The sequence below is a fragment of the Pimephales promelas genome, chromosome 17, assembly GCF_988280905.1.
Source record: "Pimephales promelas chromosome 17, fPimPro1.hap1.1, whole genome shotgun sequence".
In the NCBI taxonomy this organism is placed as follows: Eukaryota; Metazoa; Chordata; class Actinopteri; order Cypriniformes; family Leuciscidae; genus Pimephales; species Pimephales promelas.
Genome location: NC_142785.1, coordinates 7,023,287 through 7,045,950, shown reverse-complemented (window position 1 = coordinate 7,045,950; position 22,664 = coordinate 7,023,287). Strand labels below are relative to the sequence as shown.

The 22,664-nt window shown below is 37.3% G+C and overlaps 1 protein-coding gene across 3 annotated transcripts in view; it reads left to right on the top strand.

The window, feature by feature from the left end:
• rhbdf1b (rhomboid 5 homolog 1b (Drosophila)) overlaps positions 1-16,150 on the top strand; it is a 58,741-nt gene extending 42,591 nt beyond the window's left edge. For all 3 annotated transcript variants that reach the window (XM_039665755.2, XM_039665756.2, XM_039665758.2), the window contains 13 exons: positions 498-620; positions 2,040-2,203; positions 5,105-5,356; positions 5,473-5,584; positions 5,665-5,739; positions 7,708-7,869; positions 7,954-8,054; positions 8,140-8,203; positions 8,290-8,384; positions 10,886-10,961; positions 11,186-11,286; positions 11,436-11,589; positions 15,404-16,150. In XM_039665755.2, coding sequence (XP_039521689.1) covers positions 498-620; positions 2,040-2,203; positions 5,105-5,356; positions 5,473-5,584; positions 5,665-5,739; positions 7,708-7,869; positions 7,954-8,054; positions 8,140-8,203; positions 8,290-8,384; positions 10,886-10,961; positions 11,186-11,286; positions 11,436-11,589; positions 15,404-15,823 — 1,899 coding nt within the window. In that variant the 3' untranslated portion in view covers positions 15,824-16,150. The remainder of the gene's footprint in view (positions 1-497; positions 621-2,039; positions 2,204-5,104; positions 5,357-5,472; positions 5,585-5,664; positions 5,740-7,707; positions 7,870-7,953; positions 8,055-8,139; positions 8,204-8,289; positions 8,385-10,885; positions 10,962-11,185; positions 11,287-11,435; positions 11,590-15,403) is intronic.
• The last annotated feature ends 6,514 nt before the right edge of the window (positions 16,151-22,664 follow it).

Sequence of the window (22,664 nt, the reverse complement as noted above, 5' to 3'; positions counted from 1 at the left end):
AAATTGACGTGAATGCAGTTGGAACAAGGCAAGGGCCATCCCATAAACCCAGCCATAGTGATTGTCATAGATTACTTCAGAGGCTCGCTTTGACGTCCTTGTAAAGATTGTAATAAACAAATATTACCCTCCCCCCCGATAATCTGTTATGTAAAAGTTTATCTCTGGCTTGACTTGTTGGCCTGGGATTTGGCCCAGTTCCATTTAGTGCCTGAGCCCAGATGACCAGGCTAAAGGCCTGGGAACAACGCTAACAGATGGCTATGATAATTCCACTGGAATGTTCAGCTGTTGGTCTGATAGAATATTCTGGAGCAGGTTGAGGTAATCTCATGCTTGGCCTCAGAAACAGCACAGCTGCATTGGAAATGGCATTAGATCTCACCCACTGTTTTTGATGTATATCTAGATGTTATGTACCCTTGTGTTCATACATGAATATTGAGTAGTAGTAGTAAACATGATGCTGTTGTTGATGAAGATAACTCTGGTTTTAGGGGCGCTCTCTTCGTGAAGGGACCGTTCGGCGAATGCCGAGGCGCAGTTTTGCTGCAGCCAGTTTCCTAGAAGAGGACACTGTGGACTTTCCAGATGAACTGGACACCTCCTTCTTTGCCAAGGTGAAACTGACTACAAAAACCTGGTGTTTACAGCCCAGCCCACCTCAATGTTGCCACCTAGTGTTGGAATATGTAAAGACCGTTGAGGTGAAACATATAAATGGACCACTAGCATCAACTGAACTGTCTTCCATTGGTCGACACGACGAGGGATTAATATTATTTATATATTATTATAGTATTTACAAATATTTTTATAGATTAAAGATTAAAGAATAAAAGATTATTATCTTTTATTTGATATTTTCAGTAATCATTTTAATTTGTTTATGTTACGTTTTTTTTTGCATTTCTATTTATCTTAATTTAATTTAAATTTAAGTTTTTATAGTAATTTTAGTACTTACATTTTTAACTTAAAGCTGCAAGTCCGTAGCTTTTTTGGGGTTAAAAAAAAATCCAAAATACATATTTGAGAAAATGCCATCCAGTGTTTAAAACTATCTGCTTGCCTTAGCTCGATTCAAAACGGCAAGCTTGTAATAATGTTTTTAACTCCAATGGTACTGGTGGATTTCCGCGGGAGATTCCAGCATGTCTTTACGTCATTACGTCACATCTGTACACATAAAGAAGAGTGTCTCGGCTAGGCTATATTGCGTGTGAGGATGTTGGAGGTGGAGATTTATAGCCTTTTCTTACAGCACTTCATATAATTAAACTTATTAAATTGATGGCAGACCCAGAAAGGTTCAAACAACAATCACCAGTGACAACAGATTCCCCCGCTGTAAAATACAAAAGACTTCGTTCTGACTTTGGAGTGACTACAGAAAAAAAGAGACTGTAACCGGGCCCATGGGAAAACAAGGATAATATCGGAAGGACATTACATGTAGTCACGCAATTCTGACATTGTTCACTTTAACAATTTGAGAACAAAGTATAATTTGCACGGTTTTGTGTGATATGATAACTTATAAGCGATTGTTAGATTTAATCAACGCGATTTACTGCAATGTCCGAACCAGAACAAAAGTGGATGTTACTTGTTCAGATGATATTTTCCAGTGAAAATTCTGATGTTGGTCATACTTCCAAAAAGAATAATCTGTGATTCTGAATGACAGTGTCCACACCAGCTTGCCAACTGACAGCCACACACTCTCCTCAAACATTGTGTTCATCCACGCTGTGCCAGTTCCGAGGTACAACTCACGTAAAGTTGATAATTCAGCGAATGACTGCAATTGCAGATTTCGAACAGAAATGGCGACAAAGAGGAAAAATGCCGGACTGCAGCTTTAAATTATTTACCAAGGCAACATTTCTAATTTTTGTTTAAAATAATTTGTAATAGTTTTAGTTAACAATAACAGCACTGGCTTGAATAGGGAAAATAGCTGGGAAATAATTCGTCCAAGAAATTAAATATCAGTAATGTTTTTGTACACCTAATGTGGCCATTTGTTTCTTTAGGATGGGTTTACACATGAAGAGCTGTCCACATACGCAGACGAGGTGTTTGAGTCGCTTTCTGAAGCTGCCATTAAAGAAACGGATGCCAGTAGAGCTGGAGATGAGAGGGACTTGACAGGCAGTGCCCTAGAGAAGACCGAACTGGAGCGGAGCCATCTTATGCTGTCAGTTACATGTGCACTTGACAAATATTTTTTAAGTTTGGAACATTATTCTGATGCTCTTAAGTTATTACAAACACACTTAAAGTTCACCCAAAAATGAAAATGATGTCATTAAAGGGTAACCAAACCCCTGGTCAGAGCCTGACTCCACCCACTGGCAATATTTGAAAATGCTGAAAAAGTGGAGATAATGGGGATGAAATAGATGCTAAAACACTCGATCCTGACCGTTTTCAATACTCACAATTCCAATTCCTGACTCCCTACTGTGGCTTTGATGACACAAGATGGTTTTTATATTGTCAAGGGCGTAGCTGAAACCTGCGTACGTCACAAAGTGCGAAACATCCAATAGGAAAATTCAACTGTAGTAGCCACCGTTCAACCTGAAGAGGGCAGCACTAAGACGCTTGTACACCATATATTATAGAAATAAAACACTTTATAAACAAATGTCAAAAAAGTTACTCGAATCAATGACTGGTATTAATAAAGATCCATTCTTACAGGTCATTAACGAAATGAAAAAGTTGGTTAAGTGTTTAGTTACTCTTTAATGATTCACCCTCATGTCGTCCCAAGCCTGTAAGACCGCCGTTCATCTTCAGAACACAGTTTAAGATATTTTAGATTTAGCCCGAGAGCTTTCTGTCCCTCCATTGAAAATGTATGTACGGTATACTGTCCTTGTCCAGAAAGGAAATAAAGACATCATTAAAGTAGTCCACGTGACATCAGTGGGTTAGTTCGAATGTTTTGAAGCATCGAAAATACATTTTGGTCCAAAAATAACAAAAACGACGACTTTATTCAGCATTGTATTGTCTTCCGGTTCTGTTGTGGGAGGGTTCTCGTCTCCGCTGTCGCAAACTTTAACTGTGCGCGTGCGTCAGTGAAACCAGACGATAGGCTGACATGTTGCCCGATTTGACTGTTAAAAGCAGACGATTGGCTTTCCAGCGGGAGGGGCGGGGCATGTGCACATAGATATGTATATAAAGGCTAGATGTGTTACGGCGGAGTTTCCATCGTCATCACCGGCGGCCATCTTGTCACAAGCAGGGCCTGAAGTTAATTTTTTCGGCCACCGGCCACTGTGGCAGGTGGATTTAAAAGTTCACCCGCCACGGAGACTTTTTACCAGCCTTTTTTTTTTTTTTTGCCTCATAAACGTAAAAAAAAAAACAAAAAAAAAAACAAACAAACCCGGGAATTTCACAATATTGTTCTTTAACTTGTAAGAACACACATTTTAGTGCTGTCAAGTAATAATAACTCTAATAACATACATTTAAAAAAAAATCTTTTTATTCATTGATTTTGCAGACACACACACAACATATATAGTATATACTCAACAGATAGACCTACCGCAGCTCGTAAACAAATCACACGCGGCTGTGTTGATGGCGGATTTAGTCACGTACAGGTCTTACTCTTAACAGCTTTTAGTTACAGCGTTCAGGAACGGTTAAATATGAACTAAATTAATAATGTTATTACTGATAAAATTACCGGGTACCGGACATTTTCTCACCGGTTCCCAACTCCCAACATGCACAGTTGCACACGCACACACATCTGTGCAACTGTCATTGTACTGTAACATACAACAGCGACGCGTTACATTATCTCATCCCATCTCATCAACAGTTTAATACTCGCACACGTAGTCGGAAAAAGAGCCTCATCTTCTTTCTGATCGCATGAACGTTACGAAACAACAGTCGCTGTCATAAATCAGCCGCTCACGAACCTTGCCATTGCCGCTGATTGTTCACTTTGTATTAAAATGTCTTCTTTACTTTTCTTTTTCTCATCCTCATCTTTTTGTTGGCTGTTTGTTTTGTTTCAGCTGGCCTCTTTACCCCAGTAATGTGCCGCCACATTTTAGCTAAAGTCCACCGCAATAGCGGACTTCGTTGAAATGTAAAAATCCTAATGAATCACTCAATTCTCATTGGCTACCCGCCAATGTGGCAGGTAGATTGACAGTGTTACCCGCCAATAGCAAAATTCACCCGCATTTGGCAGGTGGTCGGGTGTTAATTTCAGGCCCTGGTCACAAGCAAGCTGATGTAAGATGAGTGGTCAGCACGAACACAAATACGCTTATCTCGTTGAAATCTTGACGGATTTACAAACGTTTTGGTTTCTTTACACTTACACTTTACACTTGGTTCTTTGATTTATACACTTTTTATTCATAAGTATGCAGTGTCATAACTACATCTCTGACGTGTATAACAAAACAAACCGTTTGAAAATCGGTAGAAAATTGAGCAAGTTATGGTCATTTAAAAAGTACATGTGCCATTAACACAATGTTATGAGTGAGCGAGCTACCTGTGACAAGATGGCCGCCAGGTGCTGACGTCGACCTCCATTGGCCAGCAGCGTGGATGACATATCTAGCCTTTATATACATATCTATGCACGTGCATACAACCGCCATCTTTGCCGTTACGGGGTTTTCCCTGTATAGTTGTATTGAGGATTTAGGAAGTGGAATGTCTCTGGTTGCGTTCGGTCCGGGTTCACAGTCGGTGTTTAAAATCTGCTCCAGTAAAATCTGAAACAGTCTAAAAATGTGTTAAGGCCAGTCGTTATTCAGCTAGTCGTTAGTGTGTCCCCGGCTTAAAGGGATAGTTCACCCAAAAGTGAAAATTGATTGATTTACCCATGATTTACTCACCCTCAAGTCATCCTTGGTGTATATGACTTCAAAACAGAAACAGCCATTCACTGCCGTTATAAAAGAACATTTTTTTAATATAACGTCTGAAAGAAGAATGTCATATACACCTAGGATAGCTTGAGGGTGAGTAAATCATGGGCTAATTTTCATTTTTGGGTGAACCATCATCTAAGCTCATATCTATGTCTCTCCATGTCTCTCAGGCCTCTCGAGAGAGGCTGGCGTAAGGGAAAGGATGGTGCTCTGGTTCAGCCTAAAGTGCGCTTACGGCAGGAAGTGGTAAGTGTGAGCGGTCAGCGGCGTGGACAGCGCATTGCTGTGCCTGTGAAGAAACTCTTTGCCAAGGAGAAGCGTCCTTACGGGCTCGGCATGGTGGGCAGACTGACCAACCGCACTTACCGCAAACGCATTGACAGCTATGTGAAGAAACAGATTGAAGACATGAACGACCACAGGTATTTAACAGCATTGGGTGTTGACTATTGAGATTGCATGATGGTGTCTGGATAGATACGTACGTTATGAGTTTGTGTCTGTATAAGATGATGAATTGAGTTCTTCCATCCCACAGGCCTTTCTTCACTTACTGGATCACATTTGTCCATTTGCTGATTACCATCTTGGCAGTTTCCATCTATGGCATTGCACCTGTGGGCTTTTCACAACATGAGACTGTTGATTCTGTAAGTAAAATGTGTTTTGGGGTTTTGTTGCAATGTGCTTGTGTTTATTATGGTGTTTAACAGGTTGTCATCTGTTGTAGGTCTTAAGAAACAAAGGGGTTTATGAAAATGTCAAATTCATGCAGCAAGAAAACTTCTGGATTGGACCAGACTCGGTAAACACATTTACAAAATTGAAACATATGGATTTGATTTAAATTATGTGTAAATTGTAATTGTGCTGCTATGTCTGTATTTATAAAACAAAATAATCTTCCCAGCTTGGGACCTGGAAGTCAACAAAATTATCCTCAAAGAGAGCCCTTCAGCCCTTTTCTGGGTTATCAATATTCCATTTATGTTGTTTGAGGTTTTAATTGCATGTGTAATATTGTCGTAAAATACATTTTTTAAAATGATTCGAAAATACTAAAAATTTTTATAAAATGCTGATTATAATTGTCTTATATCAGTGCACTGTAAAATGAAAATGCTATATCTAAGAAATAAAATTGTGGCAACAGATTACAAGCAATATTATTAATTAAATGTAACAAATTAGAATTGAGTTATAAAAAATATATATAAAATATTATGAAAAAAAATAATATATATATATATATATATATATATATAATGTTAAAACATAACCAAGACCATCAGATAACCTTTTCTATTTGTTCATCTGACTGTTATAACTCAGGTATATCACCCAAACAAAACTTAAAGTGAATGACTCAAGGGTTAAGAGCCCAACTAAAATAAATATTGATCACCACAATGGTGACTTAAAATTATGTTTTTCTCCTTCAGTGATTCTGTTTGTTAACATCAGGTGTCTTCAATATTGGCAATATGAAATAAAGAGTTCTTCATTCATCTTTGACGTCTATCTGTTATTCAGATATTTTTGTTTATTTTTGGTGTAAATTTGACTCATTTTAAATGGTTAACTTTTAAGGAATTAATTTGATTAATTATTACGCAGTTATAATTTTTTTAATTTAATGCTTGTAATCTGTTATGCTTTTAATTTATTGCTTGTAATATGTTGTCACAATTTTATTGATTAGATTACAATGTATTGTTATTAGTAACTATCAGTAATACTGACAAAAATAATTGGTAATACTTTACAATATGGTCTCATTTGTTAACATTGGTTAATATAATGTTATCTAACATTTAGCAATATATTTTTACACATTTAATAATCTGTGTCAATTTTAATGAATAAAAATGCAGTTCTTAATTGTTTATTTTTTATTTCACATTGCATTGTCTAATTTGACAAATTCAACTTTTAATTTTAAAAATGCATTAGTAAATGTTGAAATGAACATTAACTATGAATAATAAATGCTGTAGGTTTATTGTTAATTGTTATTTCATGTTAACTAATGTAGTTAACTTAAACAAATGAAACCTTGTGTGACGCTAGATAGAAATATTGGTAACACTCTACAATAAGGTCCCATTTGGCAACATTAGTAAATGCATTAATTAACAATTAGAAATACATTTGTTATATTGTTTATTCATCTTTATTTATGCTTGCTAATAAAAATACAACAGATGTTGGTTCAGGTCTGTTAATTTTTTTAGTAAATTAGTCTATTAGTAAGTTTATGAACGCTTCACAAGTATTTTTCATTGATAGCAACTAATGTTGTTAACCAATGTTAACAAAATGAACATGATTGTAAAGTGTCATCAAAATAAATAAAACGACAAAAGTACACAAAACACTAAAGCTAACACTAAACTAAATATATAAGTAAAAATAGTAATAAATACTATAATTATAGACAATTTCACAAGATGTAAACAACACTGGTCCAGAAGCACTTCCTGTTTCAGTTTTTTAACACTATATAAAAGCTGGGATAAAATACAACCAACAGAACATTTAAAACTGAATCAAAAAGTTAAAACAAACATCTTTAAGATGTTTTCTTTACATGTGAAATAAAGAAAACAGTTACAAACTGAAACAGGAAGTGCTTCTGGACCAGTGTTGTTTACATCTTGTGAAATGGTCTATAGCCTATGTAAAAATAATACTAAAATAATTTTGTTTTCGTTTGAGTTTAGCATTACCATTACGCCCTTGCCTATTATGCAATTGTTTCCCTGTCCCGCAGGAGGCGCTGATACACCTCGGTGCCAAGTTCTCCCCCTGCATGCGTCAGGATCAGGAGGTTCACCAGCTCATTCAGGAGAAGAAGGACAGTGAGCGGCACTCGGCGTGCTGCGTCCGTAATGACCAATCAGGTTGCTTGCAGACCTCTCAGGAGGAGTGCTCGGTCAGTTTCTGTTTTAACTCGCATGTCTACATAAATGTATGCACTCGACCTATTTTCACACAGATGTCCCTGTAATATTCACAGAGTACACTGGCATTATGGGTAAAGTGGCCTGAGCACCCAAGCGCTCCGTCTCTAGAGGGGAAAGTGCGTCAGTATGGCTCTGTGTGCCATCAAGACCCCAGGTACAGTTCGAACCCGTTATACTCTTTTACCCATTCACAACGCCTGTAGACTGAATAATCTTATTTGACATATTTGTGATGTTAGGATTTGTCTGGAGCCTGCCTCGGTTACTCCTCACGAGTGGCCTGATGACATCACCAAGTGGCCGGTGAGTGACGGTTTGACTAATGTGAACACTCATTATAGCTTCATTTTAAGACTGTTATACACCATTTATCTCTCTCTCTCTTTCAGATATGCACCAGGTACAGCACAGGGAACCACACTAACCTGCCACACATCGACTGTGTCATCACTGGCAGGCCCTGCTGCATCGGAACTAAAGGAAGGTGAGGAGAACCTGCACACACACACACACACACACACCATTAGATATTAAGTGATTCAAATTAACTAACAAAGACTGATAGCAGTGACAAATATTAATTCATTTCATCCTTTTAAGAGCCTTTAAAAAAATACAGTACTTCAATGGTAAACATCTACTGTAATTAGGGCTACCCAGTGTTTAAAATGTTTAAACCGATTTAAGGGATAGTTCACTTTGAAATTATTTTTTGATATGTTTTAGCTTACCTCAGTGGCATCCAAGATGTAGGTGTCTTTGTTTCTGCAGTAGTTTCAATTTTGATATTTTTAAGTCAAACCATTTATGTCTATGGTCACCACCTCAAAGAGCATGCACAGAGAAGTCCAGATTAAACATGATTTAATGACTCTTAAATGTAAGTACACATTGATGGCCTAAGACTCGAAACGAGCGGTTTGTGTCAGAAAACAAACAGTATTTATATTGTTTTAGCTACAAAGCGCCCGCGCCCTCTTATCACTTGGACGTGGCTGTGGTTACAAGAGGTAAAAACGATATAAATACTGTTCGTTTTCTCACACAAACCACTTGTTTCATGTCTTAGGCCATCAATGTGTGGTTACATTTATGAGTCATTAAATCATGTTTAATTTGCACTTCTCTGTGCATGCTCTTTGAGGTGGTGACCATAGACCTCCATTATCTGACTGACAGACCAGAAAGGTTTGACCTAAAAATATCAAAATTGAAACTACTGTGGAAACAAAGACACATACATCTTGGATGCCCTTGAGGTAAGCTAAAACGTATAAAAAATTTATTTCATAGTGAACTATCCCTTTAATCACATGATACATGTTACATAACACAAAAGGCTTCAATGGCCATGATTTCTTTTTTTTTTAGAAGCTGCCTCTGAATTGATATTTAGATGCAGTATGTTTACAGACCAAAACTGTTAAGATACCAACATTCTTCAAAATGTCTTCTTTAAAGAAAATCATACAGGTTTGAAACGACGTGAGGATGAAACATTTTTTGTCAAACAATCCCCAATATATGAAATCGATTTTTTGAGATCATACTCTAAATAAGAAGTTAAACTACCAGTAGGTGGCGGTACATTTATACAAAATATGTACTGTAACAATGTTCTAGTGTTTGGATATTTTAATAAAAAAACGTACATTTTGTGCCTTTAAGTCGACAGTACTGGAGTTAATTTGTCAACATTTGGCTTCTCCATATTACATGGTTTTGTTTTTTGTTTCGTTGTGTTATACAGAGTGACTGTATATTGTAATATGTTTATATTATCCTATTATAAGTTTCTTTTATGAAATTATCAAAACATTTTTGTACTGGGTTACTAACAAATATCTCTAAATGAACTAACACAACTTAAATCCATGTTCCATTTGGAATTATACACATATAAAGACTAGATTGGTGACTATAGCACTGTAAAAAAAATATTGTTGGTTTAACTTTAAAAAAAAAATTAAGTAACCTGATTTCCTTAAAATTAAGTTCCTTGAAATGGAAAAATTGAGTTAATACAACTCAAAATATTATGTTATCTGAACTACATCAATTATTTAAGTTGATTTGACAAAAGAAAAAATGTTGTGATTACAAATCATGAAAATATATTTTTTACAGTGTACAACTAAAGAAGTAAGATGAAGATGTTATAACAGTATGGCAAACTACACAATTCATATAAATATCAGTTGCCACTCCATATCTCTCAATTATGGCTTAGTAAGATGATATTTAAATGCCTTGTAAGATGATATTTAAATGCTTAGTAAGATGATATTTAAATGCTTTAGTTTTATGATCAAGGCTCTTTAGTTTTACTGTGGGTGGACAAATATATAATGCAATACAATGATGACTGATAGATGTTCAAATAAATGTTCTCAAAAGCCTGTTCAAAAAATTGGTGGATGGATTAGTCAACCTAAGTTGCTTCAGTCCAGTAATTGTATATCTTGAAATATTAATAGCAATATAAATGTTATTCTTCCTGTTTACGTTATATAAAAAAAATCTAGATTCCATAGCAAAAAGACAGGTGTACCACAAGCCAAAATGCCTTTTACTTTCTAAAAAAAGTATAAACTAGCAATCAGACAACAGAAGGCATGTATTAGATTAGATTATAACAGGTTTTTAGCGTATCATTCATCATGTTGATAATATAGAGGCCTTAGAGATTTGCAGTAGGCTTTATAGGGTTAATAAGCAAGGAGTCAAATTTTGGCTGATTTTTGTTGAGTTGTGGCACACTATGAATGCTAGATTCATTAAAAAAAATGGAATGTTGTATCTAGCTTGGGATGGTGTTATAAACAGGGAAATAAATCTTCAGTGTTGAAATAGGAAGGAAATCAAGCTCTGAATTAGCAGATGATTTAGATGATCAAAATTCATTTAAAGGTTTCACTGGTAGTTCATCTCATGTTGTCCTTTAGTAGGTCAAGTTTAAACTTGTGTAAATTGTGATCTGCACAGGTGTGAGATAACATCTAGAGAGTACTGTAACTTCATGAAGGGATACTTCCATGAGGAGGCCACATTGTGTTCCCAGGTCAGTGGATGTTTCTTCTAGCTGACATATCTCTGCCTTTAGATATTATAGATTCTGTTGATTTTCAAGAGCAGTTCCGTAATGCAATGTGCAGTTTTATAAATTGCCACCAGGGGGTGTAAAGAGCCACATCTCTGCAAGTGCTTTTAATTAGAGCGTACAGACATTTAGCTATAAACTGTAATTTTGTGTAGTTATGGATAAAACTGATTATCCTCTCTCAGGTGCATTGTATGGATGACGTGTGTGGCCTCCTGCCTTTCCTGAACCCAGAGATCCCAGACCAGTTCTATCGGCTCTGGCTCTCTCTCTTCCTGCATGCCGGGTGAGTAGGAAGTGTGATCCGTTGCAGGGGGCCCATTGTGAATTTCGCAATAAATGAAACGCAGTGTCAGATTACTTATCCTGACTGCTCTTTCTTGACAAAGGTAAAGCCTTGTTTGATTGATTGTGAAAGTCTCTTCTTCTCTCCAGGATCCTGCACTGCCTGGTGTCTGTGTGCTTCCAGATGACCATTCTGAGGGATTTGGAGAAGCTAGCGGGCTGGCTGAGAATCTCCATCATCTATATCCTCAGTGGGATTACAGGAAACCTCGCCAGCGCCATCTTCTTACCGTACAGAGCAGAGGTACAGCACCATGAGTCTGGATCAGGCGTCTTAAAGGAGTAGTTCACTTTTTTTTTTTATTTACTCACCCCCATGTCATCCAAGATGTCCATGTCATTCTTTCTTCAGTCGAAAAGAAATGAAGGTTTTTGATGAAAACATTCAAGGATTTTTCTCCATATAATGGACTTTACTGGTAACCAAACGGTTCAAGGTCCAAAAGACAGTTTAAGTCCAAACCGCAAAATGTTCAAAGGGCTTTAAACGATTCCAGACTATGAATAAGGGTCTTATCAAGTGAAACGATCGCTCATTTGAAAAAAATAACAAAGTTTAAGTTTTATAAGCTCTGTGATGACTCTCCTGTTCAAACTCGTTTTTCAAAACGAACGAATCTTTTTTCAAGTCATTTGGTTCACTCAACAAACGAAATGAACGAACCGACTTTGGAAAAATATTCGTTCATTTTGATGAACGAGTTCGGACAAGAGAGTCATGAACGAGCATCACAGAACAGAGCAAGATGAGCATTTGTGCTTATAAAACTTAAACTTGTTATTTCTTTTTTAAATAATTTCGCTTGATAAGACCGTTTAAACCCCTTTGCACTGAAACTGTCTTTTGGACCTTGAACCGTTTGGTTCCCATTGAAGTCCATTAGATGGAGAAAAATCCTGGAATGTTTTCCTCAAAAACCTTAATTTCTTTTCGACTGAAGAAAGAATGACATGGATATCTTGGATGACATGGTGGTGAGTAAATCATCAGCAAAAGTTTTTTTTTAAAAGTGAACTACTCCTTTAAAATCCATACATTCATTTATGAGATAGTTTAATATAAACCCTCAAATGGTGTTTAATGGAATTAAATCCAACCTGCAAATCAATCTCACCTTTTGCATTGGCCTTTAAAGGTCCCATTCTTCGTGATCCCATGTTTTAAACTTTAGTTAGTGTGTAATGTTGTTGTTAGTATGAATAATATCTGTAAAATCATAAAGCTCAAAGTTCAATACCAACCGAGATATTTTATTTAACAGAAGTAGCCTACATCGAACGGCCCGTTTGGACTACATCCCTCTACTTCCTTCTTTAATTATGTCAGTAGACCAGTTTTTTGACTAACGTCCGCCCACAGGAATGCTCCCTCAACTTCTAATAACTTTCTGTGTTTACTCGGCTCTTACGGTGATTTTCTGAAGTAAAACTGACGCTTCATCTTTTGTGTGATGTACAATAAACTTTATTAAACTCATCAGTATAGGTTTGATCGTCATTCGGACCTGGTCCGAAACAGCAGACTGTAGGCTATTAATAAATAATGGATACATACAAGCAGATGACAAATACGTTACAATAACCGTAATTAAACTACTAAACTATACCTGTTCCATCTCTATACAGCACTCTGACTCTGTAGGCATTATTGTCCGACTCGAAATAGTGATGTTACGTTCGTGAACGAATCGTTCTTTTTAAACGAATCTTTTAGGTGAACGAATCATTCTCGTTCACGTTATCCATTGACTCATATTTCTCGTTCACTGAAATTCCCCCTTCTACCACTGCGCGCCGCTATTGCGCGCATGCGCAGCTCAATGAACCGTGTAGCTCTGTGGCCCGTTTCATCTGTCAAAGACAAAGAGTGACTAAACCTCGAGCCAATAGCCTTCGAGTATGATACGAGGACGGAGCATGTGATTTGTTGAATCTAGTGAACGAATACGCCCTTTATTGAGTTGCTTTGAGTTTGAACGAGTCCAATGAACTGTTACATACATCTCGTTCGTGAATGAAAGAACCAGTTGTTTGAACGTCAAGATAATAATGACGACGAAGTTAACAGTGCAAGCTGATGGTTTAATTTAATAAAAGACAGCTTAAAATTTTCGTTTTTACTAAGATCTACAAACTACATCAGGTAATCTGCTAACTTCAAAATGAGTGGCACCACTAGCACTGGTGTTTTGTGTGCATTTTGTATTATTTATTTTTATTATTGTTGTTTTATGTTTCAACAGATTTATACTTTAACTGTAAAACATTAAAACATTAAAAAAAAATAGAGTATTATTGATTATTTGCGTCACGTCATTCCAGCTCATTTGCGTCACGTGACTCACGTCAGCTAATAGCATTTCAGCTTGGGCTTAGAAGGGGCATGTAATTGGTTGGATCTACTCTGCTGAATGAGTCTGAACGAGAGAGAGATCTCCCGTTCGTGAACGAATTGAACGAATTGAACGAACTGGTTGCTATACCCAGTTCGTGTACCAGGTCGGCCATTCTGTCAATCTAGTTCATCAATCAGCAGAAAGTGAATGCAAAGCGCAGGTATTCGTACTGTGCACGCGCAATTCATAACTTACATACAGAAAATAACTCCTCGTTTAACTCGTTCTGACCAAACAAATAAAATGATAACTAGCCTGCCTAGTATGCAAACAGATTAAAACACACTTGTGATTTGGTCATCCGAAAAGAGTGTAATTTAAAAGATAAAAAGAGTGTTGAGACTTTGATCGCTTATTTAGACTTATTTTATCAATTTAATGAGTAGCCTAGGGCACAATTTTTAATAAAGTCAAGTTTTTATTTTGTAACAAGTAAATACGTTGTTAACACATTTTGCCGCCCTGCTGCTGATGTATATGGAAAAAAAAAACTGAACGAATCAGTGAACGGTCTGAACGAAGACCTTCGTTCATCTTCGGAACACAAATAAAGATATTTTTTATTGAATCTGAGAGCTGGATCAGTCCTCCATAGACTGCCTAAGGGACTGGCTCTTGTCATTAAAGAAAAGGTTTAAATATTCCATGTGCCTACAGCGGCTCAATTATAAGTTTATCAAGCGACGAGACTACTTTTTGTGCGAAAAAAACATAAATAACGACTTTATTCGACTATTCTATTACTTCCTTATGGGCGCATGCGCGAGAACTGAGACGAGGACGTTCTCATTCGTCTACTTCTTGTTACCTGCTGCTCACCGCTTAGGAGTTTTACCGCCCCCTACCGTATAAGATGATGTGCTGATATAGCTGGAAGCGCAAAACTTTCTGTTTACAAGCAGAGGAAGATGCGCGCTGTACATACGCTTTTCAATTTGCGTATTTTCCGCACTATAAGGTGCACTTAAAAGCCTTTAATCTTCTCAAAAAACGACAGTGTTCCTTATAATCCGGAGCGCCTTATATATGGATCATCATTTTATACGGTAGGTGGCGGTAAAACTCCTAAGCGGTGAGCAGCCGGTAACAGGGATGTAGTCGAAGGAGATCATCCTCGTCTCAGTTCTCGCGCTTGCGCCCATAAGGAAGTAATAGAATAGTCGAATAAAGTAGTTACGTATTTATGTTTTTTTCGCACAAAAAGTAGTCTCGTCGCTTGATAAACTTATAATTGAGCCGCTGTAGGCACATGGAATATTTAAACTTTTTCTTTAATGACTTTATGGGCCGTCAAGAGCCAGTCCCTTAGGCAGTCTATCTAGGACTGATCTAGCTCTCAGATTCAATCAAAAATATCTTTATTTGTGTTCCGAAGATGAACGAAGGTCTTACGGGGTTGGAACAGCATGGGGGTGAGTAATTAATGACTTAATTTTCATTTTTGGGTGAACTAACCCTTTAAGTGTCTTGCTCAGGGACACATTGGTGTCTCACAGTGGATTCGAGAATGGGTCTCTCACACCAAAGGCATGTGTCTTATCCACTGCGCCAGGCATTTTCACCAGGTTATGGCCAACCATGGTAGATTTACATCTCTGCAGGAACTCGTTCAAGCTATAAAACTAGTAACTTGTAACCCCTTCTCTGTCTTTCCAATGGCAGGTGGGCCCAGCTGGCTCTCAGTTTGGCATCTTGGCATGTCTGTTCGTGGAGCTGTTCCAGAGCTGGCAGATCTTGGCACGGCCATGGAGGGCCTTCATCAAACTCTCGTGCATAGTGCTGTTCCTCTTCGCCTTCGGCTTGCTGCCCTGGATAGATAATTTCGCCCACATCTGTGGCTTCTTCTCAGGCTTCTTCCTTTCCTTCGCCTTCCTGCCATACATCAGCTTCGGCCGCATGGACATGTACCGCAAACGTGTGCAGATCTTAGTGGCACTTACTCTTTTCCTGGGCATCTTCTCCGGTTTCGTCGTTCTCTTCTATGTTTACCCCGTCAAGTGTGAGTGGTGTGAGCTTCTCACCTGCATCCCGCTGACTGACAAGTTTTGTAATAAATACGACCTCAATGCTCACCTCCACTGAGGCCTTGCAGAAGAAGGGCAGCTGGACACCAACTCCAGCTTTTCTGCAGGCCTAGACTGAGTCTTTGGCTTACTACATACAGTCTTTTTATATGATGTACTTTATAAAGAAGGATTTATCGTTTTTAATTTCTCCGGGTCAAAGAAGAGCCCGCCCCAGGAGGGAAGAATATCAGTTATGCCAAAAGTGCCTTTTCACTCAGTACTTGCGTCCTGTTAGATCGGAGACGCACCTGTAATGTCTGTACAGTGCTACTGCAGTGGTAATATTCGGTAGTGTTTTAGCTACCTGATCACATGTTACACAAAATACAATGCAAAGAAATCACTAAGTCTGCCTTGGTTTTTTTTTCTGGTAATTTTTTCCTGCTTAAAATAACGGTTCTGTTCTAGTGAGCTGCAACCTTTTTATTTGCATAGGGACAATACAAAAAACATTTAAGTTTAAAGACTAATAAATGATACTAATTTGCATCTCAAGTAGTTCTTACATCCGCACCCAAATAGGAAGCAGCATAATTATGCTTTTTACAAGGGGAGGATCACATGTGTCCTTTGTGGAGAAACCAGTCCCATAATGCATTGAAGGAAGCTCATGTGCTAATATTAATTTGATACTAAAAGTATCAACAAAAGAGTTAGCTATTTAAAAATATATAGAGGAGTCTGAGGAGATGAACAAAAGTGACAGTGAATAAGAAAAAAAAATATTTTTAAAAAATGCTGTACTTTTAAACTTTCTATTCATCAATGAATCTAAATTCTCCTTTTTCAGTTAACGCAAAAATATTATGAAGCATAACTGTTTTCAACATTGATAATAATAAGAAATGTTTCTTGAACACTAAATTTCACAAATTAGAATAGTTTCTGAAGAATCATGTGACACTAAAGACTGGAGTAATGATGTTAAAAGTTCAGGGAATAAATGACTTTTACTGAATTTTTTTAATCACAAATATGAGATAAAATCACAATCAAAATCACAATGTGAGATAAAAGTTCTTCAAAACACATTGATCATAATTATTGGCACCCCAAGATTTTTTTTAGGAGCGAAGTATATTCTGATTCATATTTACATTTTTGGCTCACCAGGAGGACTAGGAACATGAAATTGTCCACAATAATGTTTAATTTGGACTTCTCTGTGCATGCTTTTTGGTGGACCCCCTTAGCCTCCAGTGTATGACTGATAGACAACAACGGTTTGACTGAAAAATGTCAAAATTGAAAATACTGTGGAAACAATGTCACCTACATCTTGGATGCCCTTGAGGTAAGCTAAAACATATCAAAAATTAATTTCAAAGTGAACTATCCCTTTAACGTACCCTGAGCCTCGACACGTGTGCTGTTTCTCCGACAGCTGCATGTGTTTGCATACTCATCTGTGACAGGATGATTGGCCCTGATCTCAGAGCAGCTCTTTGTGCCGTAAGTGTGTGGGGGAGGTTCACGGTTTGTGTGCTCTGCGCCGCCTGCCATCAGCCTGAAGGATCTGCAGGAGTCTGGAGAGCGCATCACTGCATTAATGGAGCTCCATCTTCACGGTCCAACGTCTCTCCTCCACCTCCTGTAAAAAAAAAAAAAAAAAAAAAAACAAGAGAAAAAGGCTCCTCTATTGTGGACTATGCTAATTACAAGTCTCCCATCCCCCGTTTCCCTAATGTAGCAAACACAAAACAGAAAACCCTGTGTTAGTTTAGCCGAAATGGTAATTAAAAGCTAGCTAATTAATGTGTGCGCTGGGCTCTGGTTTGCAGTGGTCGCTCAAGTGCTCTTCTGCTGCTGTTCACAAACAGTGCCAGTGTGGCATGAAACTCTTAGATCTGTCACAAGGAACAATTCCCAGCATTCCATGCCATCATACTGCATGCGTTTTTAAAGAGGTAGTTCGCCCAAAAACGAAAATTCTTTCATGAATTGCTCACCCTCATGTCGTTCCAAACCTGTAAGACTTGTTGCTCATCTTCCAAACACAAATGAAGATGTTTTTGATGAAATCTGAGAGCTTTGTCCCTCCGTTAACAGCTACGCAACTACGAACTCAAAAAGGTTATTAAGAAATTGCTAAACTAATCCATATGAATTGAGCGATTACGTCCAAAATTTTCTGAGGAGACACGATCGCTTTATATGATGAACAGGCTGAATTTAGGCTTTTATAAACATTCATCAACTCTCACATCAAACATGTTCGCTTGACGTGCAAGAAACAATGAGGTTTATTCTCAACGTTACGCAGCACGTTTGAGCTTCGGCAAGAGTAAAGCAGGTTCGGTTGAGCTTCTGTTTATGTTCGCTAAACAATGTTTGTTTGCGGATAAAAGCCTAAATTAAATCCAGTGGTGGAATGTAACGAAGTACAAATACTTTGTTACTTTACTTAAGTACATTTTTCATGTATCTTTACTTTACTTAAGTAGAATAAATGCCTACTTTTTACTTTTACTTCGTTACATTTTGCAGCAATTATTATACTTTCTACTCCACTACATTTCTACAACTTCTGTTACATTTTCATTACATTTTCTGATCAGTTTTTCCCCTGCCAAAACGTAATCTGACCGTCCGTTCTTTGCACGTTTGTCTCACCAGTGACGTTTGGTTGCCATAGATGCATCAACTAAATGCGTCTCGCACGCAGTGTGTTTATCGTGCATTTTATACGCGAATTTTGCATAGGAAACACACCCTGTGTAATATGCGTTTGGTTAGGATTATGGCAAGCCAAGAGGTTCAGAATTACACCATAAATTAATCGCGTTTACTGCCAAACATAGTTATTAACATATAGTAAGGATAAGCATGGTTTATATTGCCTAACTGCAAGCTTGTTTCAGAAATGGTGACAACAATTTTTTTCCCCCATCATTATTGAACATCATTATAGGAGTATTAGGTTGAATGAGTTAGAATTAAATGTTTTATTAATCATTAGAAAATAGTCATCAAGAGAATCAATTGTTATGCAAGTACTTTTACTTTTAATACTTAAAGTATATTTAAAATCAGTTACTTTTTACTTAAGTATGATTGTCATTGTGTTACTTCTACTTTTACTAAAGTAAATATTTATCTGGTTATTTGTACTTTTACTTAAGTACTGAGATTCAGTACTTCACCACTGATTAAATCCGTTCATCATATAAAGCGATTGAGTCTTGTCAGAAAATTTGGACTAAACCGCTCAATTCATGTGGATTAGCGTGACGATCTCTTTATGAACTTTTTAAAGCATCAACGTATTCGCGAAGCTGTCAATCTCTCAGATTTCATATAAAAAAAAAAGATTGAAACATAGGCCTAACGGTGAGTAACGGCAGAATTTTACTTTTTGGGTGAACTATCTCTTTAACTTCTCCGTTAACCTGTCCGCTTTTTCCCCGATAAGGACAAAGGAGCATGTGAGGCGAACACTGCAATCAGATCTTTTTAGCATCTCTATAACCTCACTCAGGCACTTTAGAGGAAATTAGCCATCTCTCGCCCAGCCCCCAGCTTCTCCGTCCACTGGCCTATAGACATGGTAATTTTAAGGTAAGAGGGCCATATCGCAAATCATTGATCATAATCAAATCAACATGCAGGGGGATCCTCTAATCTAATCCCACTACTTCAATTGTGCATAACAGCTATTTGCTGATTAGTGGCTCGGGAATATTTGAGATACATTGACGTCTTTCTCTCTATCAATCTATCTGGTGTATTGCATGCTCATCTGACTTTATCAAGAAGATAGTGCTTCTTGAAATGACTCCGGGCACAAAATGTGAATACAAAAATATGTCTTTCTGTCTGATTTATTGTTAATGGAATAATACAGAAAAAATTCAGTGGGTTCAAACGTCTAGTGAAGACTAGTGACTTCCATAGTAGAAAAAAAAAAATACCATGGAAGTCAATGGGGCGCATCAACTGTCTGGTTACCGACATTCTACAAAATATTGTCCTTTGTGTTCAGCAGAAGAAAGAAATTCATACAGGTTTGTAACAACGCAACGGTAAACTATCCCTTTAATCCCGAGGCCTCCTTAGAAAGTCAGGTTTCCGGCCCCCTGGTTGAGAACCACTGTGTTAGACGCACTAAGATGTCTCGTATACTGTTTGGCTTGGGTGATTATGAACATCTACCAGATTTAACAGTTGACCCCTCTGGTCAAAGAGGGGACATTTTTGTCTTCCAGCTGTTGACAGATTAACCACACTTCTGACCAGTGAAATGAGACGTCCTGTTGTCCAGTAGGCAATAAAAAAAGAAGCCAGTTATTGGTTTGACCTTTTCTTGAATCTGTGGCAGTGGTTATTAAATACTCCAGATGCAGCTTGTCTAGCTCGTTTTCAACATTTTTATCCAATTAAATTTTCCAAAATATAATGCTAAAAACAAAATAAATTTTCTTTCAGACCTCACCACAAAGCCTAAAAAAATGGCCACTTTGTATGTATTTAGGCGTATGTTATGATGAACCGCCAACAATTATCATGGCAGATATTAAAATGATTAAATATTTAAATTTAAATGATAAACTCTAAAACAAAAAATACTGTCATTGTTCAGCTGCAGTCAGTTCAGTTCTGTTGTAAAGATCATCAATTATCAAATTAGTTGTAGTTCTACTCTACAAAAAACAGTGATGTCATCATTCACCTCAGTTCAGTTCTCATTAAAAACTGTCATTGTTCAGCTGGAGTCAGTCAGTTTGGTGTTGATTTAGTCCGTTCAAAAATTGTGCGATCATCAATGAAATTGATGTCATCATCCAGTTCTGTTCTTATCCGATAGTGACATTGCAATCAAATCAAGTTAAATATTGAATCAATAAACTGTAAAATACACTGTTTTTTATTTTTGTCAAATCAACTTAGATAATTAAAGTGGCTTCAGGTAACATAATATTTTGAGTTTCTGTTGATTAAACCAATCTCCTAATTTGTATTAACTCAAATTTTTAAATTTCAATTAACTTAAAATGTTAAGGCAACCAGGTTACTTACTTTACGTTAAACCACCTTAAATGATCTTTTTTTAGTGTACAAGCAACAAGCTACAAGTCAATTTGAACATCACACAGTATGAAAAATGGCTTTTCATGTTGAGATTTGCTAAAAGACAGTTATTAAATTATCAGTGGGTTAAAGATTCACTTTGAATGTTAAATAATGGCAATCTACATGTATAGAGGAAATGAGCAGGCACAATTAAATATTCAATACAAATGGCAATAAATCAAATCTAATATCAGCTGTTAAAGGGATAGTTCACTTTGAAATTAATTTTTCATATGTTTTAGCTTACCTCAAGGGCATCCAAGATGTAGGTGTCTTTGTTTCCACAGTATTTTTAATTTTAATATTTTTAGGTCAAACCGTTCTTGTCTACCAGTCATATAATGGAGGTCTATGGTCACCACCTCACAGAAAAGTCCAAATAAAACATGATTTAATGACTTGTTAATGTAAGTACACACTGATGACCTAAGACACGAAACGAGCGGGTTGTGTGAGAAAACAAACATTATTTATATATTATAACCACAGCCACGTCCAAGTGATCTGAGGGCGCAGGTGCTTTGTGGCTGTGGTTGGTAAAAACGATACTGTTCGTTTTCTCACACAAACCGCTCGTTTCGTGTCTTAGGCCATCAGTGTGTACTTACATTTACGTGTCATTAAATCATTTTTAATTTGGACCAATCTGGTATTGTTATATCGTACATGTCTAGCTGTAAGTCATATTCCAGCACTGCTGTGATGGGGATGATAATGTCAGCGTGTGCCACCGTACCTCCATTCGATCAGGCAGAGGAGTCATACTGCAGGCAGAGCGGTAAAGAGGGGGGGATGCTGAAAGCCGATTCTGAAACAGGAACCTGGCAGCTGCGCAGCAGGTGGTCAGTGACAGGCTGTCTATCCTCATTGTCCCTCAGATGAGCACGTAGGCCGCAGCAGACCCCCAGAGCCACGGCTGCAAGTCAGGGCTTACAGGTGAACGAGCCGGGGGGAGGGGAGCGGGATGGATACCACGCACCTGCTTCAGACACCGCAGTCATGCCTCAGTGGAGAGAGAAGAGCCCCTCTCACAAAATTTGGCCTATCTGCCACCTGTGCCTTGCCCCCGTCATTTTAGAGGGGGCGAGAGGCATCAGGTAGATGAATTTAAAGGGTTATCTGTCAAAACGTGCTAAATACAGTTCATTGAAATCACTATGAAAATTAATTTATTATTTGATGGCAATTAAAGCCAAGGAGAGGGATTAAAACTACAAGTGCCATTTAGGTGATTAGGTAATAATTAACTAATCCAAGAAGAAGGTAACTAGGCAAAAAACTGGAAATGTAAACATTTTTAAAATGCATAAAGTTAATGAGACTTTGATGTAACTTGGTTATAATGTGTTAACATGAATTATAGTAGAGATATTATAGTTTCCTACTTTAATATACAGTAGTCAATGGTTTTGGAAGCATTACTATTTTCAATGTATTTGAAAGAAGTCGCTTGTGCTCATCAAGCCTGCATTTATTTGATCAAAAATACAGAAAATCTGTAATATTCTGAAATATTATTACAATTTAAAATAATGGCGTCCTATTTTAAAAGGAGTAGTTCACTTTTAAAAAAAAAACTTTTGCTGATAATTTACTCACCCCCATGTCATCCAAGATGTCCATGTCATTCTTTCTTCAGTTAAAAAGACATTAAGGTTTTTGATGAAAACATTCCAGCCAGGATTTTTCTCCATATAATGGACTTCAATGGGAACCAAACGGTTCAAGGTCCAAAAGACAGTTTCAGTGCAAAAAAGGGCTTTAAACGATTCCAGACGATGAATATT